At 47.4% G+C, this 16126-nt stretch overlaps 5 protein-coding genes across 5 annotated transcripts; 4 read left to right on the forward strand and 1 right to left on the reverse strand.

Annotated features, from left to right (window-relative positions):
• Window positions 1-502: 502 nt before the first annotated feature.
• BDW43DRAFT_297114 (NAD(P)-dependent alcohol dehydrogenase) lies at window positions 503-1716 on the forward strand (the record flags this gene model as incomplete). Its single annotated transcript, XM_032044323.1, has 4 exons — window positions 503-994; window positions 1024-1359; window positions 1394-1513; window positions 1666-1716. 4 exons carry the CDS (start codon window positions 503-505, stop codon window positions 1714-1716), a joined length of 999 nt encoding a protein of 332 aa, XP_031905031.1.
• A 2791-nt stretch (window positions 1717-4507) lies between these two features.
• BDW43DRAFT_297115 (alpha/beta hydrolase) lies at window positions 4508-5580 on the forward strand (the record flags this gene model as incomplete). Its single annotated transcript, XM_032044324.1, has 5 exons — window positions 4508-4526; window positions 4679-4834; window positions 4873-5018; window positions 5049-5087; window positions 5167-5580. 5 exons carry the CDS (start codon window positions 4508-4510, stop codon window positions 5578-5580), a joined length of 774 nt encoding a protein of 257 aa, XP_031905032.1.
• A 1770-nt stretch (window positions 5581-7350) lies between these two features.
• BDW43DRAFT_321248 (zinc-binding alcohol dehydrogenase family protein) lies at window positions 7351-8907 on the forward strand. Its single transcript, XM_032049297.1, has one exon. The coding sequence runs from the start codon at window positions 7592-7594 to the stop codon at window positions 8690-8692; it is 1101 nt and encodes a 366-aa protein (XP_031905033.1). The 5' UTR covers window positions 7351-7591; the 3' UTR covers window positions 8693-8907.
• Window positions 8908-10182: 1275 nt separating this feature from the next.
• Window positions 10183-12407, forward strand: BDW43DRAFT_321250 (uncharacterized protein; the record flags this gene model as incomplete). Its single annotated transcript, XM_032049298.1, has 4 exons — window positions 10183-10197; window positions 10700-11017; window positions 11299-11591; window positions 11638-12407. 4 exons carry the CDS (start codon window positions 10183-10185, stop codon window positions 12170-12172), a joined length of 1161 nt encoding a protein of 386 aa, XP_031905034.1. The 3' UTR covers window positions 12173-12407.
• Window positions 12408-12629: 222 nt separating this feature from the next.
• On the reverse strand, window positions 12630-15876 carry BDW43DRAFT_297119 (uncharacterized protein; the record flags this gene model as incomplete). The annotated part of the gene is made up of 6 exons (XM_032044325.1): window positions 12630-13415; window positions 13463-14115; window positions 14165-14562; window positions 14613-14704; window positions 15491-15640; window positions 15718-15876. 6 exons carry the CDS (start codon window positions 15874-15876, stop codon window positions 12630-12632), a joined length of 2238 nt encoding a protein of 745 aa, XP_031905035.1.
• Between the last annotated feature and the right edge of the window lie 250 nt (window positions 15877-16126).

The raw sequence follows: 16126 nt of genomic DNA on the forward strand, positions 1-16126 counted from the left end.
ACAGTATTTAAGAAGCATGTTGGCGATTAGCAGACCAAAGAAAAGCAACAAGGTTCAAGGAATTGTCATGCTGTATATTTCTCAGCCATCAGATTGACACTACTATTGTGGTAACTCGACACCCTCAGCGTGACCTTGTTCGACAAGGGCAGTAGGTATCAGATCACCATCGGATAGTTTGTTCCCCCGGTTGCTATCTATTGGGGAACCCTGAAGTGCCAAGCGGAGTTCTCATTGATTAGACCAGCGGGTCTAACCCTAAGTCATCCGGGGACAAACTTGGTTTAACATTGTATTGGTATTTGATCTTTAACAGTATATATAAGCTCGCTAGGGCTACCAAAATATGATTGGCTTCTTTGGTATCTGACGCAAGGAAGTTTGGTAATGGGAGCCACGTTAGCTCGATGGCTACCTACACTCCAAAGACTATTATAATAGAAGATGGCGCTCCAAGACTGTGCCAACAACGGCGAAAAAATTCAGAAGCTGGTCAGTGACAATGAAGGTTTGGCTATATTACTCTACGAACAATGGCCGGGAGAAGAATCTTGTCCTTTCCCCTGATGCCCGAACTCCAGGATCCCCGCGCAGTGGTCAGCTGCTCATTAGGGTGCTCTCCACGGCTATCAACCCAGCAGACTACAAGGCCCCTGCCATGAGCACCGTTTTCGGAAAAGTTCTCATTACGACTACACCTGCCAGCGCCGGAATGGACTTTTGTGGACGGGTCGTCGCTGTAGGGTCAGATCCTGCTTCACAGCAGTTTACCCCAGGCCAGCTAGTCTTTGGCTGTCTCGGCATTCCACGGCAGTTTGGGACCCTCGGAGAATATATACTCGCAAGTCCTGACAATACTGCTCCGTTGCCACTAGGAGTAGATCCCGATTCTGCTGCTACGATTGGAGTTGCGGGGCGGTCGTCGTACCAATCCATTATGCCGTATGTATCCACTCCCGGCAGCAGGGTGTTCATCAACGGCAGATCCGGGGATGTGGGGTTTATGCAATCCAGATCGCGAAGGTGCTAGGGTGTCATGTTACAGTGACCTGTTCCACACGCAACATACAGTTCTGTCGCGACCTCGGTGCGGATGAGGTAATCGATTATACCACACAGAATGTGTTGGAAGTTCTCAAGGCACAGGGACAGACATTTGATCATGTTGTGGATCACATTGGATGGCCGGAGGCTCTTTATCAGGACTGCCACACATTCTTGAAGCCTGGAAAAGATTTTGTCCAGGTCGGGGCCTCATCAGTTGCCACGTTCGCTCACCGGCTTGTCCGCCCCTCGCTTCTCGGAGGTGGCAAGAGGAAATACGTGGCGTTGCTTATGAAGAACCATAAGGACGAGTTAGTCCAGATTGCGAACTGTAAAGGTCCGAGTTGAGTTGGATACAGTGTATGAATTTGAGGACACTATCAGGGCATTTGAGAAACTACGCTCGGGAAGGACAAGAGGCAAAATTGTCATCCATGTCACAAGAGGAGGTGACAGTGAGACTGCCCAAGTGCTGACATATTCCGCTATAAAGGTGTTGCTTTTCTTAGTTACGTTCGGATTGATCATAGTCAATTTCACAACTCGAGTACCTGATACTATCGAATATCGCGAGGGAATAAGGTCTATCTTGCAATGGCTACTATTGTGAACATATGGCAGCTTTACAGCACCATAAACAGCAGCAACTTGGTCGGAATGCATTCCCCATGATTAAATCCATTATACACGGGTAGTTGCAAGTAGCAGTAAACATAGGGAGATAGATGGTTACTGACCTTCGAAGATATGGGAGGCTCCTCATATTACAAATAGAGCTAGATGCTAACCATCCCCGATTTAGGTAGGCTTGCGAGGTGCAAGATAAAATTAAAAAGTAGTCAATTTCCAAATAATTCCAAATTGTAGATAATGACAATATTAGAATTTACACAATACAAAGGGGAAAAGATTCTCTCCCGAGCTCGTACATGTGCATATATTATAGGCAAGGTCCAAACCAGAAGGTAAGCCGAAATCCAGGGACCAAAGCCGTCTATCGTAATTATATCCAAACTGACAGCATTGTGACACGAGACTCGGCACAATGGGACTATGGGCTTCATATGTGGAGTTGATCCGCTATATCCTGGAAACATATCTGCCAAACCTTACGAAAACAAAGTTGCTACAGAATTAAGTCAGATAGGAAACACTGAGATCCCCCGAAAGGCAAAGTCTATAGCTTTCCCTTCTGGCTGACCTTACCTCGGGCTTGATTAACTCGTCTCCTTGCTTGAGCCGCAAACGGCTTGAGATCTTTCGCATACTCACTAGCCTAAGCGCTGCTAGCCTGTATCAGAGCCGAGCGTGCCGCAATACCCTGCATGACCACTGAACTCCGAAAGGCAGAGAATGCTGTACCCCATAGCATATCGGGAGCCGGTTCCCACCCTGCATCCTCTTTATATCGTCCAATACACCCATCTCGGGTCGGTAACCCCGGCACAATGTCTGGGTGGAACAGCATGCACTTGTAATCAACCAACTCCAGGGAATATGGGCTTTTCAGGTTGCAAAGATCGCTGAGTAGATGACCGAGGGTCACCATTTCCAAGCCCAAAATACTAATAACTCTGGGCTCGGTCTAATGAAAAAATTAAGCGGCCGATTTTGAAAGCCTCCATGCACTAAAGTGCTCCGTTCTCGTGGCTGAGTGGCCTGTTAGAAAAGAAGTGTACCATTTTGTCGAGATATGGAAGTTCCCTGATGGCGTTCCCTGTACCACCATCCACTACCTGGGATTGTGCCATGGAGACGGATGTTAAGATGTTGAGTTGCCGGTCATAGAAACCTGAGGGCTTGCCGAACTGTTAATCCACTGCACTGGGCACTACTCGGTAAAGCTTTGCTAACGTCCGGACTGCGTCTTCCCAGCTGTAATGACTGTCAGAGTTATTTCCATTGTGATAAAGCCAGCCGCCATACAGTGCCTTTCTCTCCTCTACATTAGGATTGGGCACTGCTGGACCTATATAATGCCGCCCATCTAGGAATCTCTTAATATAAAAAGAGGTTCCGATGACAGTGCTGCCCTCACATAAGCAGAATGCCTTCGGAACCGGAACGTCGGTCTTGGACAGGGCTTTAAGAATCATGTTTCCCTGTCAATTCTGTAGGCTGATTTTGTGAGAAGTTTACCCTGTAGTTTCTTCCGCAAAACGAATAGCTGTCCGTCCGCAGCATTGATCTGATAAGTCAGGGTTGACTGGCGAAAACCGAACTGGAGAATGGGTATAGCGTGAGCCAGGCTTTGTTGGAAGTTGTAATGTTAAAGCTGCTAGGTGTATGTGAGTGAACTGCCTGTGTTAACTGTATTGGGGATTTTACTACCGGCACAGTCTGGTTCAGATACCTTTCCAAGGAATCAATATCGATATTGTTGGCGAATGACACCAACCATGCTGTACAGATTTGTGAGATTTGCAGGAGTGCCACTGATATAACAGGGAGACTTACATTGCCGCGATACAATAAAGATATAAAAACCCTATTTGCAATTGACATTTCTGGACCGCATCATAACAGCTAGGGCTGTTGTTGGTGATATAAGTAAAATGGTCAATCAGACCATTCTCTAGTAAGTCCTTGAAGACAACGATTTAATTCCATGGATGTGTGAATCTAAGCTAACATTCACCTTACCGAGGCCGCTCATGAGATGTCTGGCTATTTTTCTAGCAACTTCATTACGCTAGTGGGACCGTTTCTCAAAAACCCTAGGCAAGGCCAGTGACGGAGACTTTTGAGGCTAAATACTTTTAGAGTACGAGTCTGTACTTTCGACGGTCATACAGAGGATATACTCTATTCGTTGGAATTTTTTGCAACCCACAAATGGTTCAGGCTGTCTATGGATATTTGAGAATCACCGCCATCTCTTTAAACATATTACGCAGGGATGCTTCCCGTTAGTAATACCTGCCTTCATATACCATCCTCATTATATTGTGAAGCATCCCTTACTAAGTCAGGTTGGATCCTGTCGCTACGGGCAAGGCAACCTGATTTCTAACTTCTTCAACTCTGGTGGATTGTTTCGGTGTAAAGTCTAACAAAGCTAAGTATTAAATTCTCCCTTCGATCTCGAGCGAAACATACTTCGAGTGGAAGGCTAACCGGGCCTCACTCAGTTCATTTGAAAGGCGTGATAAGAATGGAATGAAAGACCCTACGATGAACGGGTTGTAAACTAACACAGGGAATATGACCTGCCGAGGCTTCAAGTCGGAGAGTGGAGGAACTAAAGGTCCTCAGGAACCATTATAGACCTTGTAAAGAGTTGCTTTTATGCTTCCCCACTAATAGATTTCTAATCTATTCACAACTGTGATCGAGCTGGGGCGGTCTTTCTCCCACTGGGGTCTGGTTCTGGAACAAGCCTCTAACCGAATACTCTGGCTAGAATATAATGTCGGAGGACTACCATACCTTCGACCAGGGAATAATATAGATTTAGAACAACATGAACCCATTTTACCTTTGTTATCCTTCTATCTCCCTTCGTGCTTTTTCTCACCAAGCCCTTCACCAAAACACAAAGACCTACAATGTCTTCCACCATCTTCTTATACCTCAAAGTCCGAATCCTACGATTATTAACCCCGCCTCCTCGCCTGGCTCGACCGAAGAAGAGGCCAAACCCGCCCCCCAGGCCCATCCTTCATACGAAAAACCCCCTCCACATTGTCCACCAAACCAGGGACCTTCGAAATATTCTTCTACTACCCAAAAGATCACAACCGTAAGACCCAAAAACCCATCCAATACCCCGTCGTAATCAACTTCCACGGTGGAGGCTGGGCAATCGCACACGCGCGCGATGATGAGCGCTTCATCTCCCACCTAACCGCCTCGCCCCCGAACACCTCTACCCGGCACCCATCGAAGATTGCCTCGACGCCATCCTCTATGTCTGGGCTAATGCGGAGGCCCTGGGGATCTATAAGCATCGGACTATTCTGACGGGGTTCAGTGTAGGAGCCCATATGACGATGTCGTCCTAGTTCCTGTTGTGGAATCTTATCCAGGACAAAGATCCCCGGGTTAACTAGGCACACCTCGGGACTGTGAAGGGTATAACGGCGTTCTACCGCCTATGGATCTAACGAGGAGTCGGGACAGCGCGCCTTGTCCAACCCGGCGTTTATGGCTATGAAGAAAAAGCCGGTTTCGTCGCCGAAGCTTGTCCGGGAGACTTTTGACCAGGCTTTCTTCTGGAGGGTTAAGGAAGTGCCGGATAAGGGGTATATGTATGTCTCTCCTGGGCTTGCTGAGGAGGAGGTGGTTAGGGAGGCGTTACCGGAGAAGATATCGTTTAAGCTTGCAGGGTTGGATTATCTTTTGGTGGAGGGGAGGGTTGCGGCTGAGCGGTTTAGCGGGCTGGGGAAGAATGTGGTCTGTAAGGTTGTAGATGGGATTGGGGTGCCTCATTATTGGGATCATACGGCGAAGACGGAGGAGGAGAAGAGGCTACGTGACGTTGTTTATAGGGAGGCGGCGGATGAGATTAAAGAGGTGTGGGAGGTTGCTAAGTAACTTCGATTTGTTGTATAGTATCTTTAACTGAAGTCTGGGTTCGGGCCTTTTTTTTTTTTTTTTTTTTTTTTTTTTTTTTTTTTTTTTTTTTTGTATATAGGTATTAATATGGCACTACGTGAGACGCATTTGACATTTCATTGGAGCCTCGATAGGTAGGTATTTTCGCGTTATAGAGGAGGTCTTAAGGCACAGCGCATATTGCAACGGCCATACTCTGGCTATTAGGGTGAATACAACATGAGCCATCACGGTAAAAGATATGGTTAGGCGAAGGCGAATGTGTTGGAAATCAATCAAATCTAGACTATATTAAGCTCATGCTTAGAGGTGCTGATCATTCTCTATTCGGCTAGGCTTGCGAGGTGTGGATCTTTTATGGCTTCGACGATAGTGAGTTTGGAAATCTGAATGGTACGAGAAGGCACCAGCTAGTAGGATGCGGTGCAATTGTCTCCCCGACCCTAAAATTGTTCGGTCGCCACGAGGTCGAATGCAATGCTCAATTGAAATTCTTATCCAGGGCTAACAAGCAATCATGCTATGTAGTAACTTGGGTCAAACACACAATCCTACAGCTTCCCATTTCGGCGACGATGCTGGGCAAAATGGTTAACGTCATCGAAACGACTACTAGGCTAGACCACTCCAAGAGACAGAATACTCGTACGTTGACTGGGTGACCCACTATAAGTTTCTCGGTTCACCCACAGTAGGAGTAATCGAGAAAGCAATAACCAACCCAGAGAGCACTCTGTCCAGCGAAAAAGATTCTCCAGCCTACCTGCGTATACTATATCTCGTAGTTCCTCACAATATGTCAGACAAGACAGTTCTCGTGACAGGGGCAAGCGGGTTTATTGCTAGCCATGTGGTGCAACAACTACTCGAGACGGGCCATCAGGTCCATGCGACTGTCCAAAAGCACCAAGAATGAGAAAAAAATCAAACACCTCCTCGATATGCAAACCCGATGGCCGGGACAGCTGAAGTTTTTCGAGTCAGATCTGTTGGTGGCAGGGTCCTTTGATGCGGTAATGGAAGGTTGTTCGGTGGTATATCATCTCGCCTCACCGTTCCTCATCGAGAGTAAGATCCGCAATGATGGGGCCGTTGCTTGGCTTGAGTCAAAAGTGGCTCGGCTTGAACCAGGGTATCGAGTTTAAGATTAACAATAGCCCCAGTTTGAAGGAGCTGAATATTGTCTATCAGCCCCTGGAGGAGACATTGGCGGATCACTACCGCAGCTGGAGTGCTCAACGGCAATCAAATTAGGGGTAAGAACATCGTTGGGATAGAAATGGTGTGGAGTGAAATATCGCGGCTTGACCATTAACCTCGTGTTTTTACGACCGGAAGTTCTGCTACTTTTTTCTACCTCTTCTTGTCAGTTACATGCCGTAGTAATGCAACATTAAGGATTGCTTACTACACTATTGTAGTGTAAGGTCTCGGGTCGGTCCTATCTCGAGAGAAACGAGCGTTGTCTATTCAAAACCGGGGGTGTACCAGCCAAGGGGAGTTGATATCTTGAGAAAAGTGGACATTGGCTCGACCAGAATGCCATATGTTTGGGCTTAACTTTCATGCTCAGACCAAAGGAAGCTCAGGTGATGGGCCACTTCCTGTGATGCAATTAAGTTAACTAGTAAAAATAGTTGCTATGTAGTAGGTAGCATCAGAATTGGCTGGAAAAGTGGGTCGCGTACCGATGTCCCCGTCATTCTTTTGCGAGTCGGAGGAACATCTCCCCCGATTGATGGCTCTGTCCGGGCAGCTCGAACGGACCCTTCCCTTGAAGCTTCTCTTGACGGTGGAATTTGGCGTCATTGATTGTCATGGCGACTAGCATTATATAGCCAAGGTGTGCCGTGATCACAAAAAACGACTTTCATTATTTCACCAGAACTTAGCATTCCTCCTGACCTAACAGTGGGTATATGACATCAACGACCAGGAATCATAACCGATTCATTCACTGTATTGCTGGCCCAAGTAAATCGGATCCATAATGTCTACTACAGTACCAGATTCCATGCGAGCAGTGGTGGGTAACCGAGCAGTGACCGCGCGACTGGCCAACTATGTCTGGGGTAAACCATGCGGAGATGGAGTGAAGGTGCAAAACGTTCCTACGCCAACCATATCCGACTCAGAAATCCTTGTCCACGTCAAAGCTGTCGCTCTGAATCCGACGGACTTCAAACATGTTGATCTTCTCGCCCATAAAGGGGCTATTATCGGTTGCGACTTTTCTGGAACTGTTGCAAAGGTGGGATCCAATGCACCCGGCAACTGGAAAATTGGGGACCGAGCAGCAGGTTGGGTCCATGGTGGTTTGTATTCTGACCGTGGCTCGTTCGCCGAGTATCTCAAGGTCCCAGCGGACCTAGCATGGAAGGTTCCTCCCGCTGTGAGCGATGAAGAAGCAAGCACGTATGGGGTTTCTGCCGTCACCGCTGTGCTGGCGCTCAATGCTCGCCTGGATGTTCCTTGGGCAGACGGAGGCAAGGAAGGAGGACATCGTGACTCGCCGGTGTTCATATATGCGGGTGCCACTAGTGCCGGCCTCTACGCCATTCAGGTGGCCAAACTGGCAGGCTTGAAGGTCGTAGCCACCGCATCTCCACGGTCCCATGACTTGGTGAAGCAATACGGAGCAGATGATGTATTTGATTACCGATCTCCAACCGCAGCAGAAGAAATCGCCAGGGCGTATCCGCAGATGAGCCGAGCCATGGACTGCTTTTCCGAAGGCGGTTCGACTGAATTTTGCGTCAAGGTTGTGCGCCAGGCAAAGGGCAAGGTGATTACACTATTGGATACAGGGAAAAAGAATGTAGACGGGGTGGAAGTGGAGTTTTTCCTTGGTTATGGGGCCTTCAACCGTCCATGGCAGTGGCTGGCTCCTGTCGGACCTCGATTTTCGGCCAGCCCGTCCGACAACGCAGCTCTACGTCGGTTTTATGCCTCATTGCACGAACTCTGCCATCAACTGCGGCCACCTCCTCTGAAGCAGATCGAGGGCGGGCTGTCCCATCTCAGTGAAGGTCTCGATCTCCTTCGCCAGGGAAAAGTTGCGGGTACAAAGTTGGTCGCACGTCTGGACTAAATTTCCACCCCCCTATAATGCACATCAGTGTGTAGTACAAACTTGATCCCTCGTGTACTTATACTTTTAATGTTCGTTAAATGGTAATGTGTGAGCACGGCTAAATAAAGAGTCTGCGAGAGCTACTCATACTAGGAGGTTTAGCTGTGAAATACGGTAATCCTATAGCATGTGCACGTCCCGGAATCAAAAATATAATTGACCTATTATGGTGCTTCCCGATTTGTCAATATCTACCTGACGAATGTATGTCCACTGAAAGTGCTTCAAGGATTTATCGTACCAGTCCTCGGCTGATCGCCATACAAAGCAACACAGCTTATGGATACTCAAAGAGCTCTGTCCAATCCCTGAACGGAGTACACCAATATTCCCTTGTAGGTATTTAAATCTGGATCTAGGTGCCAGTCACCTTGAACTTATCCCTTAAACCGAGAACAGCGGTTGAATTAGAGCTCTGACTAAGACGCAACGGATGGATTATTGATCCGCAGTCCATCGCTCCACCCCGGCTCCTAGAGGGATAAGAGCGTCTTTGCGCAACCACCACTTTATTTCAATGTAGTTTTGTCTGGTTTGCCGAAGGGACCTAAAGTTTAAACTCACCGAGATATTTTTAGGCAGTGTTTACTATAGAACACCTCCTTCGCCAAGGAAAGGTTGCGGGTATCGGTTTAGTCGCACGTCTGGAATAAGATTCTGCCTCAATAATGCTGTGGAATAAACATGGATCTCCCTGTACATATGCTCTTTTTATGTTCGTTAAGTACTAATGTGACCACGGCTTGCGAACGCTTGTAGTAATGGTATTTTGATGTAGGGCTCCGCTAGTCTTCTGCCTAGTTCCCCGAGTACTCCACAATGGTCTTTCTTATCATAGAACTATCAGGCTCAGACTGACAGGTCGAACTTCTTCCTGATTCGGAGTAGTATTGTAGGTCAGCCAACTTGAAGCCGAGTGTTGCAACGTGGGGCCATAATTAACACCATTGGTAAGCGTCAAAGGAATCGTATTTCCTACTTCGAGTGCATCATAGTACTTCGAGTGAGGAAGCATGGGTGACGATTTTGGACCTTATCTGCAACTAGCAGAACAGAGTCAACAGTTAGAGAACCTATCTACCCAAGCGAGTAACAGCTAACAAACCCAACGCGACAGGTCTGGTACGCCGGCGATTTCTCTAGAGTTGAAAGCACCAGAGACGTTGGTCTCAGAGTCAGATTTTGGGATTGAAGTGGTCCTGCGCCGAGATGATACCGAGCCACTCGTCCGTGTATCTTCTTTTGGCCTCCTTATGCCCCGACTGTACCCGCTGCTCAGCTTGTCCTTCTCCACCACACTTCAGACGGACTGGAAAGAGTTAGGGTGGAGGAGGGGACGTTAAAATTTCCTGACGTGCTTTCTATAGCTAGACCGGGTCAGGATCTGTTTGAACTTCAGCCGAATGGGAATTCTCGTCATTTATCGTCACTAGGCTTACGGTATCACTATGCGCTCAGACCAGGTGAGAGATATGAGCTACTCTGGCCTGAGGGCGAGACATCTCTCTGGGACTGGGGAAATATTCAGAATCACCTGGGTATGGAATTGAGAAGACGAGAGCCGTGTCTTTTTTATTGCGGGTGATCCTCATCTCTCGCTTACTGTTAAGGAAGGGGAGCGAATCATTCCATCTCCCGAGCCCTTGCCGCCCAGCGAGCCATTATCCAGAGTGTATGTCCACCCTCCTCCTCCCCCACAAGCCCTCCTAATTGTCTTGCTCGAAGGCTGATAGTATGTGAGGTGGGTCTAGTCCAGGAGATTCGATCCTCAGTGTGGATATTGAATGCTCTCCAACCTTCACCAGGGATCAGATTAAAAAGGCGACAGTCCATGCCATCTAACATTCTTCATCCAAGGGACCAGGGGACTTCACTCCAATTACTTTACATGTTATCAACTTACTCGAGGGTAACCTTCAGCGGCAACGTGGCCAGAGATGGGAATACTTCAAGTCCGAGGTGAAGCCATACCAGATATATGACGAACCAGATATTGAGTTTTCTCCTGGCCAGCACGTTGACTTTATTAGCCTTCAGCCGGGAGAGTCATGGACTCGGACGGATAGACTGGAACTTCCTTCTGACACTAAGGTAAGAGAAGTCTTTAAGTACGAGTTCACCGACAGAGTAATTGACTGGTGGAACTGGGGTATGAAAGAAGATCATTTGCAGACCACAGTGAAGCTACCATGCCGGGTCAGTGGTGAAGTTGTGGATCCCAGGGATAATGAGGGGCAACCAGCTATCGTGGTATCAGCGAGCAATGTTGTAGAGTTCACTATAGTGTGACTAACCGCAAAAGTAGTACATGTGCAGGCATTGAATGTTACCTTGAGTTTGTAAAATTAAATGGTACATAACCTCCAATAGAATAATTCTAGTGGAGTCCTCATGGTCCTATGAGAGGATTCGGGTAAGTGGGGTTGTATTGCCAGGGCTCTATATAACTAATTTCATCTCTTCTAATTTTCCCTTCTCCTTTTGTTTCTCTTTCCCCTAGAATATACCTCTAACTGTAAGTAAGACTATGAATTCCACAGTTCCAAACTGGTTTCGCATGTAAGTTACACTTGATGTTTATCGAACTAATATCTAATTGTTCCAGCCTTCTACTAATCCTTTCTATCTTCTCCTTCGGGCCCCAACTACGTTGCCTCCGCCAAAATGGGGACTTGATGGGCATCTCCCTCGCCTACTTACTTTGCAATGTTATAAACGCAACCGAACAATTTACCATCTCCATGTCCTATCTCTTTATAGCAGGAGACTCAGACTTCTTCATATATAACCCGCCTAATGCAGGGGACTGGTTGAATTTCCTCCAGCTAGCTGTAACCTGGGGACTATCATCTACATTGTGAGGACATATCAATATGCAAAATAACAAATACTGATCCTGTAAGGTTTTTCTTGGGCATATTTTACTCCCCAGCTTACCCACGTCGCAAAACTTTCATTATAGGAATATATATTGCTTTCCTATCTATCTCTCTCCTTGCCGCAGTTCTTTATATCCTCACAAACCCCTGCGGAGCGAGCCGTGGAAGCCAATGCTGGCTGGATGCTATATTTCTCGGTTCACACCTGATCTTCGTCAATCCTGTTGTGACTCTACTTGCTATCGCAGCATTACCGGCCCAACTTCTGGAACTGAAGCAGCACGGACATGCAGCGTTAAGTCTCACGGGTTTAGCAAGCCAAGCCGTGATATTCGCGGTGCTGGGTCTGAGCTGGATTTTCCGTGTACGGCTGGATCATAATCTATCTGATTTATTTTGGACATGGGGATCTTTCACTAGCTGGTACCAACTTGTTGGCTGGGCGGCTGTGGATAATTTGGTTTTTGCGGTTGTGCAGGGGATCTTGTTCTTAGTTGTGTTAAGAGGGAAGAGGACGGCTTTGGCAAAAGGGGAGAATGAACCCCTGTTGAGATCTTAGGGAACATATTCATTTGTATCCTAGATTATACACTATCATATGGTGGGGCTGTGTTTGATTTCATCGGCGTCATCGATATCATGACAGCATAAGTGTACCGGCGTGGACTTGTTCTATCGACAGATCGTGGCACCCGATGCTTGCGTATAGTCGTGTCAAGCACTCCCATTGACAGGGCGCTGGTGAATATAAACCTTTAAGACAGAACCAGCGGGGCTAGGTCGACAGTGCTACAATTGAAAATACCCCGAGTTCAAGAAGAAAAATAACCATATTGGTTTCTCAGGAGGTCATGATGTAACGATTCCTCCTATCCAGCTTGCCATGTGATGGAATGCGATGTTCAAATCAGATCAGGAAACATAGTCAAATCACCAAAATTGAGATACTCGGGGCTGTTCATCTCATATGTCAGCATTATGTGTCTTACTGTCGTAGTAATGTTGGGACCAATAACTCACAAAATTTGATGAGTCGCCTCGAAAAAGGTGTCATAATTCGCATCTGCAGATGGCTCCCAATCCCTGCCTAGAACTTTAGGGAGGTTGTGTGGAGAAGAGACCTCGTTCTCTAAGGGGACAACCCCATTACAGAGCGACTTGATGATGCCGAGAGTATGCACAGCTGAATCCAGTAACAATGAGATCGATTCCATAACTTCGATAGCTTTCCGGATCTGGTCTTGCCATGAAGCCGAGTGTGGTGATGTCGATTCATTTCGAATGCAGAGAGCGGGGATCAGGATAGCGGGAAGCAAAAATTGCAAGGCATACCAGCCATCGAGGGCTGATCTCTGCTGTTGAAACCAGAATTCAGAGATCATAGTAATGGTCTCCTCCGCGGCTTTTTGGCATCGTTGAATCGTGGTATTGACACTATCTGGATCAGCGGCGGCTTTGGGTGGATCAGCACGATGTCGCATGATAAAATGCCAGACGATGAACGGTCTATACATCAGGATCCGAAAGTTCAGACATTTCCAGAAGAGAGCCGCATGGCCCAGGGTATACCTTGGGCTTTCTATAGCAATCTCACGGATGAAAGCGGGCAGAGAAGCTTCCCATTCTCGAACGAGGTTGTCATCATATTCGATCAATTGGCGCGCTCGGGGGTACGGAACGCTGATAATGCTGGCATAGGCCGTGCTGATAGTCGAATAGAAGGCTGCCCCAAACTTGAGATAAGTATATAAGGTCGTATAATTTGCTTCAGCGCCGACAAAGGCCGTGTTGGGGGTTAAGTCCTAGCTTATATCAATAAGGCACCGGTAGATTGGCGGGTGCTACAAACCAGGTCGTGAATGTTTAAGGGCAAATTGACCTCGACCCCGCTTTGAGGGAAGTCCTGTGGCCTGGAGAATGCAATGGTGTCTTCAAGGTTCAACGTGTATAGGCACCACCACACACGCCGACGAACCTCGCAATAGAACGGGTTGCTATCGGCCGACGAGAATTCCTTAAACAAACCAATGCTTATTGCAACTCGATTGGCAAGCCCAAGGTAATTATAGCTTGCGTTGAGCTTGTTTCGTATGCGCAAATATCTCGACATGAGTGTTAGAGCCTGGACCAAAGTTTTGTTGCCTGTTTCCATTAAATCGTTGGAGAATCTTGCTCGCGCAGCGTCGAAAAGAGCACGGTCGGTATTTTGATTTGATGTTGATATAGAAAACGCACCCAATGCAGCAACCGCATAAAGGAGCATCTCCCAGAGTTGCTGCTGTGGTCGCGGATACAGATTCATCATTTGGGCGCGAAAGGCGGTTTCATGCAACAGTGGATGGAGAGGGTGACATCGCTCGAAGTATGCATCCACATATTCGGCTAAAGACGACAATGGCACCAGATCTGTTGCTGTGACGGAGGTTTGGGTCATCATCGTAGGTGGATACAGCTCATCCTGCCGACCCGTCATGCGAAGAAACGCTCTCGTTGACGAGACACCTGGAATAAGATTAAGAATGAGGACACCGTTGCCTTTAACGAAGCTTACCAAAGTAGCCATCACTTGAAGACTTTGGTTTCGGATCCGACATATTCTGCAAAGTATTGTCTCGTTCATCCCAGTCCAAACTAGTGGCCTGAGGAGCTACTTCGGGTGGAAGGAGGACGCATCTACTCGCATGTTGAGGTTTCGTCGAGCCCGCTCCAGCATCATTCCCTGTATGAGTAGGGAGTTTGCTGCTATCATTGTGTGGTTGTGATGCTACTTGGTGGCTTGATAATGGGCTAGCCGGAGATATGGAATGTACTGGGTCTTCAGCGACGGCGACAAACTCGCTGTTCTCGCGTGAGGGACCCTCCGAAATTGGAAATCGGGGACTTTGGTTGTGTCTTCCCTGAAGAAGTGATCGAGCTCGCGCTAGCTCTTCTTCGATCTGGGTCAGATATCTAAAGTATAATTAGAGAAATTGCCGACGGCCGCGACTCAACATACTAACCTTCTCGTCAATGGTGTTCTGTTTGGTTTCTCATAGTCGCATCGTTTGTGAGACCGCTGACAAGTGGAACAACTTGGCACCAAGCGATCGCACTGTGATAATAATAGCCAGATGTTTAATCGACCAAAGACAGCGACCTTTAGAGGTGGAACTGACTGACCTTCAATTTGCGCCGTCTACATTCCATACAGGCTCTTCCGGCAGTCCTGGGCGTCATATCCGCGGGTGGGATCTTGATATTACTAGCATTGAGGAAGAAGAGTTTCTCAATTCGGTCTACACGGGAAGGAGAATAAAAATTACTCCCTTGTGGCTAGGGACGTGATACTGGTAGCTTAATGGAACGGACAGGTGACGTCTAAGCCGAAGGGAAAGTCAACTTGTCCGTGTTGGAAAAATTTGCGGGCACTTGACTTAACCTTCCTTCGGTCCGCACCCCTAATTGCCCACCTCTACAGTACATAGACAGCCCGCAATCTCCTCCCCGATTCCATAGAACGTCTGCATCAAGAACAGTAACTAGTTCCCAGAGATAATTAATTATTTTTTCTCCCCCAGACCAGAAAGTCTCGCTTATCCTTAACCCCCAGTTCTCCCAACCTAAGCAACCGCCCGGCAGATTATAGATCGACGGATCAAAGGCACTCGCCGTATCAACTGTCGACTAACGCACTACCATGATTCAGATGCAAGCTGCGTGAAATAGTGACCATTGAGCTCTCCGCGCTGTACTGGGAACATGGACTAGCACCTAATCTCTATACGCAATACAATCCATCTCGACAAGAGCACCCAAGGGCAACTCCTTGACAGCCACGCAAGTCCTCGCCTGGTAAAGGTAAGCCTTGGACCCAACTATGTCAGGATCAGCAACCTACTGGCATTGGAGCTGAGAAGTAGTGTGCGTATGTTTCATTCATCGCGGCAAAATCATCCATTGTTGTGATGTAGACGGTCATTTTGAGTACGTTCTGCAAGCCAGAATGCGCCTCCTTGAGAACGGCTTCCAGGTTTCGGACTAATTGATCCTGATTGTGGAGATAAATCCATATGAGTTTCAGATGCAAACCTCAGGGGGAAGAAAGAGTATACTGGAGAAACGAACCGTCTGAGCTTGAATTCCACCGGTGACTAGTCTGTTGGTTTTCACATCGAGACCGATCATGCCGGAGCAGTATACGCTATCTTTTCTGACAATGGCTTGCGAAAAGACAGGAAAGGGAGCAGGTGCTTGATTGGTGAAGATAGGGTGTTTTTCCGACATTTTCAGGAAGGCTTGTCCTAAGAAGATCATGTACGGTGAATAAAAAAGAAGAGACTGGAGGTGAGAACAAAGAGAAGGACTTAGAGTATAAGCAAAGAAGAGAAATTTTCACGTCTCTTCCCGCGTTTAAAAAATGTTTTCGGTTTTTATAGATCATGAACATCCATAATAGCGGACCATCTAGAGCGCTCGGGGGACAAAGTCCGAGCGGAACTCAGTGGAAGTCAAAATATGCTCGGACACGGATTGC

Source organism: Aspergillus alliaceus (assembly GCF_009176365.1).
Source record: "Aspergillus alliaceus strain CBS 536.65 unplaced genomic scaffold BDW43scaffold_4, whole genome shotgun sequence".
NCBI classification, from domain to species: Eukaryota; Fungi; Ascomycota; class Eurotiomycetes; order Eurotiales; family Aspergillaceae; genus Aspergillus; species Aspergillus alliaceus.

What these genes read in the sequence shown, in the direction of transcription:
- BDW43DRAFT_321248 (XM_032049297.1), top strand. Translation starts at nt 7,592, where the DNA reads ATGTCTACTACAGTACCAGATTCCATGCGAGCAGTGGTGGGTAACCGA.